General features: G+C 45.1%; 1 protein-coding gene across 1 annotated transcript; it reads left to right on the forward strand.

Annotated features, from left to right (window-relative positions):
* The first annotated feature begins 1,561 nt into the window (after positions 1 to 1,561).
* nefma (neurofilament medium chain a) lies at positions 1,562 to 6,305 on the forward strand. Its single transcript, XM_028601617.1, has 3 exons — positions 1,562 to 2,814; positions 3,687 to 3,811; positions 4,458 to 6,305. Exons 1-3 carry the CDS (start codon positions 1,756 to 1,758, stop codon positions 6,031 to 6,033), a joined length of 2,760 nt encoding a protein of 919 aa, XP_028457418.1. The 5' UTR covers positions 1,562 to 1,755; the 3' UTR covers positions 6,034 to 6,305.
* The last annotated feature ends 1,101 nt before the right edge of the window (positions 6,306 to 7,406 follow it).

Genomic DNA, 7,406 nt, shown 5'->3' on the forward strand with positions numbered 1-7,406 from the left:
ATGTCTAAGTCAGTGTTGAAAAACAGAATGAGTTCTCTACTCACATGCTCCAACCAAAACAAGCAGACTTTTAAAAAGGTGATACCTTGACTTGTACCATACTTGAATCATTTTTTTTTTCCTTTAGGAATTTAGATCAGAGTGAGAGAATTGCCACTTAACTAGTATGAATAATAACCAGAAATGCAATATATATGTACAAGTTTACCTGTTGAGGAGTGTTGTGATAATTTTGACAGAATTATACACATAATGGATCCCCAAAAAGCACTAATGCAACTGTTTTTGCTGCATTACCTCCAAGAATTGGTAATCGTTTCCGCATTGACCGGAGTGACCTGAGATTAGAGTGAAACACCAAGATTGATGGGAAATCAATAACTTGGTGGTGAGGTGAGGTCAAGCCACCAGACGGCAAGCCCGCCCTGATGCTTCACTGTTCAGGGGAAATGTCTCAGCAAATGGATCCCACAAATCCCATGTGGATTGTCACCTACAATAGTGATGATCCTACAGAAAGCTGGAAGGAAAGCGTGTACATCTGCGTCTGTGTGGTTTACAAATGTTAACACTATACAGTAAAGCTATGCAGGAATGTACAATAAGTACATGTGATCCACTACACAAGAGAATATATAAGCAAATGTCCCAGTATTACAACTCTCTAAAGGTAAAAGCATCCACTTGTAGACTGTACAACTTGCTCTCTTAATAGTTTTGCAGTGCTGCGACAGGCTGTCGGACCTTTTAATGTTTCACAGATGTTAACCAAAAATGAATACAATCAAATTAGTTTCTAGACAGGAATTTATCATTTATAGATAGATCTGAGTTTGATTAAACAGAAATACATTCGGCATTTCTCTTTCGTTACTTTGAATGTAACAGGACAAATGAGGAAATATATGAGTACATACACATTTCTACTATTCATATGACATTATACCAACTCCACAATCACTACACACTCATGTACTGTAGTGGAGAAGACTAAACAAGCTGAGGAAGATCACTTGGTGTAATCGTGTGAGAAGTTCAAGTGACAAGGCAAGCTTGGCTTCACAGTCAGCAGACTTTGTGTCAGCTGAAAGCGGCCATGGTGTGGTCGTTCAAGTTCATGAATTCATAGTTCACTTCAATAAGCTGTAAAAAAGAAAGAAAGAAAGAAAGAAAGAAAGGGTTTTTCAGCTGAGGAAATTACTGCTGTTTTGCTGGTCGCTGTCCATGGTGCTGATATGATAGAGCCATTTCAGCAAGGATTGTTTCATAACATCAGTCACGTTAAAATTCACATCTTGATCTGGGTCTGACTAAAGAGATGTGAGACTGTTTTTTAACTTCAAATTATTTAGATAGATTGATAGATAATATCTAAATCGGACACACACGTAGCGCATGGAGCCCACGTGGATCAGACTGAACGGGACCCCGGACCATTAGCAGACTGCCTGAGGGGGGATGGGCCCTCCCCTCCCCTCCCCCCCCCCCCCCTCCCACCTCCCCTCCCTTCCGTCGATGGACGAAACTAAACTGCTTGGACTTGCCTCGTTATCGACAGAGCCTCAGATATAAAAGGAGCAGGCAGTGGAGCTCTCAGTCGCTGTGAATGCCATACACCCCTCACCTGCACATACACACACACACACACATACACACATAACACACATACACCCCTATAACACACTCGGCCTGCGCCTTCGCCCCCCTGCACCGTCCTCCCTTCATTCCTGCTCACATCCCCGGTAGTCTGACCGGATGAGTTACCCGGTGGACACGGTAGGGAGCCCCTTCAGGAGAACTATGGATACTAGGACGACCGGCTACGGCTACAGCCGCTCCGGTGGCACCCCCTCCAGCGGCTTTCGCTCCCAGTCTTGGTCCCGGGCAAGCCCCGGCTCCACCATGACCACGTCCTACAAGAGGAGCGTGAACATGCCGGTGTCCCGAGCATACGGCTCAACGGTGCTCAGCTCCGCCGACAGCGTTGATTACAGTCAAACCTCTATCCTGAACGGAGACTACAAGCGATCTAGCGAGAAAGAGCAACTCCAAGGGCTCAACGACCGTTTTGCTGTTTACATTGACAAGGTGCACTACCTGGAGCAGCAGAACACGCAGATCGAGTCGGAGATCCAGGCACTGCGGCAGAAGCAGGTGTCCCGCTCCCAGCTGGGCGACGTCTACGACCAGGAGCTGCAGGAACTTCGCTCCATGCTGGAACAGATCCACAACGACAAGGCGCAAATCCAGCTCGACACCGACCACATCGACGAGGATATCCAGCGGCTGAGGGACCGCTTGGACGAAGAGGCTCGCATCCGGGAGGAGACAGAGGCCATCATCCGCGCCCTGAGGAAGGAAACCGGGGACTCGAAGTTGGTGAAGTCGGAGTTGGATAAGAAAGTTCAGTCGCTGCAGGATGAGATCGCCTATATTCGCAACAACCACGAGGAAGAGGTGAGCGAGCTCATCGCCCAGATCCAGGAGTCTCAGGTGACCATGAAGAGGCAAGACCTCCAGAAGACAGACATCACCGAGGCTCTCCGGGAGATCCGCTGCGAGCTGGAGGGCCACTCGAACCAGAACCTGCAGCAGGTGGAGAACTGGTTCATGTGCCGCTACGCCAAACTCAGCGAGGCCGCGGAGCAGAACAAGGACGCCATAAAGTCCGCCCGTGATGAGATATCCGACTACCGCCGCCAGCTGCAGTCCAAGACGGTGGAGTTGGAGTCCGTCCGCGGGACAAGAGACTCGCTGGAGAGGCAGCTGAACGACATCGAGGACCGCCACAACAGCGACCTGTCCAGCCTGCAGGTAGGAACCAGCTCCGCAAAGGGCTGCAGATAGTTGGAGTAGACTTTAAAATAGAATATGCTACTTTATTGTTTTTGTTTCAAACTTCATACTCGGAGTTTAGTTGCTATCATAATGATGGACAGATTAAGTAAATCCACTAAATATTTCACGTTTGTTATATCTTAGTGACGCAGTTTTTATGTGAGGGACTTAACAATAGAAAACTTAATAACAGTAAAAACGGATCATATTTTCTTTTCTATATTATAGTTAAGGGGCTGCGTTGACACATTTTCTGCTGCATAATGATTGCTATGAGCATCATTGCGCTTACAAGTGTCAGGAAATGGTTAAAGAAGGGGGGACACTGCAGCAGACTCTCACCCCTCCCCCCCCCCTCTCTCTCTCTCTCTCTCTCTGTATTGCTGAGTCAGAGGCGATGGCTTCATTGGCTCTGTCCTTAGGCCTACATCGCACCACTGAGATTTTGGGGCCGGGGTGGGGTGGGTTGGGGGGAGGGGGGGAGGAGGGAGGTTGTATTGACAAGTGTGGAGACTGTCCTTGAAAAAGAGGCATTCAACTTCCCTAGAATATACTGTATTGCGTCAGATTATATTAAAGCAACAGCCTTTGGTGCACAAAGTCTACGAAGTTCATACAAATGTGCACAGAGAACAAAAGCGGGAATAAATCAACAGGGGTCGAGTTTAATTTAAAGGTCAATTTGACAAAGGTTTTCGGAAGCCTTTGGACAATTGCCGCCATGGTTCTTGGTAATCCATGAACAGAGCTGCATACATTTATCTGCAAAAGAGAAGGAAGCTTTGCCCCGCACGTCATTTTGTTGTCGTTAATCGGCCTTGCGTCGTGTCTGCTCCGTTTTTCCTCAGGAGACAATTCACCAGATGGATAATGAGCTCAAGAGCACCAAATGGGAGATGGCTCGTCACCTGCGCGAGTACCAGGACCTGCTCAATGTCAAGATGGCCTTGGACATTGAGATTGCTGCATACAGGTATACAGTGGTGGAATGTAACTAAGTAGAATACATGTACTTTAAGTACTGCACTTAAGTACAATTTTGAGGTACTTGTACTTCACTTGAGTTTTTCCATTTTAAGCAACTTTATACTTGTACTCCAGAACATTTTAAGGGAACATTATTCACTTTTTACTCCACTACATTTATTTTATAACTTCACTGACTTTGCAGATTCAGATCCTTAAAACAAAAACAACACATAAACAAATGCATAATTACATTTTATTATTTATCAAGCTACACAGCCGTATATGAAGTAATTCAAATAAACTCCAACATTATAACATGAACACATTAATGCATCATTAATTATAATCCAATAATATAATTTGTATTATTCTGAAATGGGCCATTCTGCATAATTAGTACTTTTTGGTAGTTTAAGCATATTGCGAAGCTAATACTTTTGTACTTTTACGTTAGTAAAGTTTAGAATGCAGGACTTTTACTTGTAGTACTAGTTACTAGTATTTCTACACTGTAGATATGCTACTTTTACTTAAATAAAAGAACTTCCTCCACCACTGCAGGTATTTCACAAAAATGTGCACCCTTCTCTGTAACAAATGTGATTATTAAATGCATAATGAATAATGTATAATGTATTTGTTTTGCCCAGGAAACTCCTGGAGGGCGAGGAGACCCACTTCAGCACTTTCCCTTATCGCCAGACAGTCACCCCCACCAGAATCTCTAAATCAGAGCCTCCCAAGTTTAAGGTGCAGCACAAGTTTGTGGAGGAGATCATCGAGGAGACGAGGGTGGAAGACGAAAAGTCTGAAATGGACCAGGCCCTGGAAGACATAGCACAAGAGCTGTCTGCCACACTCGGAGGGGGAGGAGATGAGGAAGACGAGGGGGAAGAGGGAGGAGAGGGAGAGGAAGAGGAAGCAGAGGGCGCAGGGGAAGAGGGAGAAGAGGGTGAGGGCGAGGAAGAGGAAGTTGTAGCCGCCACTGAAGCCAAAGTTAGCTCTAGTGCACCCGCTAAGGAGGAAGAGGAGGCGGAGGAGGATGTAAAAGGTGGCGATGAGGAAGAAGAGGGGGAGGGAGAAGGCGGTGAAGAAGGAGAGAAGGAAGAAGAAGGTAAGGGAGGGGATAAGGAAAAGGGGGATGATGCAGAGGAAGGCGAAGAAGGAGAAGAGGGAGATGAGGAAGTTGAGGAGACAGTATTGTGCTCCAAAGCACCAGAGTCTAAAGCCACTCCTGACAAAGAGAAGGCCGGAGACAAAGAAGGAGAAGAGGATGCTGGTGCCGAAGAGGAGGGCGGCGATCAGGATGAAGATGCAGGCGGTGAGAAAGCATCCAAAAGCGGAGATGAGAAAGAGGAAAAAGAGGATGCTGACAAAGGCAAAAAGGATGATAGTGAAAAAGACGAGAAGAAGGTAAAAGATGAGAAAGCGGACGACAAATCAGAAGAAGCTGTAGCCAAGACAGAAGCTCCGAAAACTGAGGCATCAAAACCTGATTCTCCAAAGCCTGCATCTCCGAAGTCTGAGTCCCCCAAAGTAGGCTCACCAAAGTCGGAATCCCCAAAACCTAGCTCCCCAAAAGTAGAGTCCCCTAAGTCAGAATCCCCAAAACCTAGCTCCCCAAAAGTAGTGTCCCCTAAGTCAGAATCCCCTAAACCTAGCTCCCCCAAAGCCGAGTCCCCTAAGTCAGAATCCCCAAAACCTAGCTCCCCCAAAGCCGAGTCCCCTAAGTCAGAATCCCCAAAACCTAGCTCCCCCAAAGCCGAGTCCCCTAAGTCAGAATCCCCAAAACCTGAATCTCCAAAAGCTGAATCCCCAAAGACAGAGACCGCCAAGCCTGAGGCCCCTATAGCTGCTGAAGAGAAATCAGAGAAAAAGAGTGATTCAACAGATAAAAAGGTAGAAAAGAAGGATGTAGCCATGAACGGCGATCTAGACAAGAGCAGCCCAGAAGAGATAGAGAAGAAGGATGAGGGGAAAGAAGGCGACGTGATTGCTAACGGCGTGGACGAGAGCCCGTCCAAGGAAGATGGCAGCCAGAAAGTGGTGATCACCAAAACCGTGGAGACAATCACCACCGGAGAGGACGGGTCCAAGCATGTGACCAAATCTGTCACTGTGACCGAGACGATGAAGGAGGAGGTGGAGGAGGTGATGCAGGTCTCCACCAAGAAAACCGAGAAGCACTCCACCCAGTCCATCAAGCAGGTGACGGAGGCCGAATGAGCAGACTCCAGGCGGCTGATCTGTCCGAGAGGACACGAAGAAGGCAAGCAAATCAACCCAGAACTAACATAACAAAGGAAATCATACAGCTAGAGCGATGTAATAAAGAAAACCACTCTCATACAAAACAAATCATACAGAGAAGCCAAAATTTAAATGCTACAAATTTCAAAAATGCATGTTGAGGGACAGCTTTAAAGAGGCTTCGCAACAGACGTGTCAGGAGCAAGCGACTGAGACATTTTATCTTCTTTTTCTTTCTTTCTGCAGTTCACGGGTGAGCTCACGGGAGGGAGGGAGGGAGAGAGGGAGGGAGGGGGGTGCCTGCATGCTAGCTCAGGAGAGGGGAGTACTTTGCTCTCTTATCTGTATGTTACACAGAGATACACTGTAAAAAGAGTAAATATGTAAAAGGAATATATGTAATGTGAGTGAGAGTGAGAGAAATATTATTAAGGTTGAGAGGTTTTTTGAGTTGAAGTAAAAGGGGAGGGGAAGGCAGATGGGAGGGTTCTCTACTGTACTGAAGACGCCTTACTTGGCATGTGAAGATACCAACTGAGCCAAAAAGAAACTAACAAGAAATACACAACATACAGAGAATAAAAGAGACGGGCAGTGATATGATAAACAAATGACCATATACATCCAGTAACTGAAGCAGTTAGAGCTTAACGAACCTGAAGAAACTACTAGCCTTAAACATGCTTTTTATCAGTGTCTGTTATGTTTACCTGAGTGCAACTGAAGAAAAAAAAAACTGCAAATGCGCAGATTTATGCATCCTTGCATAGGATGGACTTGAATTTAAATACAGAAATAAATGAGGTGCTACTGTTTGCAATCCCATGACTTTACTCATCATGAACGATTTCCCAGCAGCATTTGCTCAATAAATGTCATAATGAAGTAAAAAAACAAATATTGTGTCTTGTCAATTTGTATTGCAACCAGTGTCAAAATTTAAGGGGGTTAAAGGGCAAAAATGTACCAATTTAGGCCAATATACTTATCCTACAGCCATTATTTTATTTCCATGAATTAATCAAATTTCCATTTATGTCACTAAATGGTGCCAAATATTTTTTTAAAGTGTTTTTAGAAAAAAGTATTATTGTTTTAAATTTCTGTTTGCAATTATAGACCTACATATATCAACACTTACATTAGAGTAGTTATATTAAAGCGCCCATATTATGCTCCTTTTCAGGTTCATAATTGTATTTGAAGGTTGTAGTAGAATAAGTTTACATGGTTTAGTTTTCAAAAAACACCATATTTTTGTTGTACTGCACAACTCTCTCTCACTGCTGCAGATCCTCTTTTCACCTGGTTTCTGTTTTAGCTACAGAGTGAGACCTCTTTTCTTCTTC

This window comes from Perca flavescens, chromosome 16 (genome assembly GCF_004354835.1).
Source record: "Perca flavescens isolate YP-PL-M2 chromosome 16, PFLA_1.0, whole genome shotgun sequence".
In the NCBI taxonomy this organism is placed as follows: Eukaryota; Metazoa; Chordata; class Actinopteri; order Perciformes; family Percidae; genus Perca; species Perca flavescens.

Coding starts and splice junctions, on each gene's coding strand:
- nefma (XM_028601617.1), top strand. CDS start 1,756: ATGAGTTACCCGGTGGACACGGTAGGGAGCCCCTTCAGGAGAACTATG. Junction 2,815..3,686: donor GCGACCTGTCCAGCCTGCAG/GTAGGAACCAGC, acceptor GTTTTTCCTCAG/GAGACAATTCACCAGATGGA. Junction 3,812..4,457: donor ATTGAGATTGCTGCATACAG/GTATACAGTGGT, acceptor TGTTTTGCCCAG/GAAACTCCTGGAGGGCGAGG.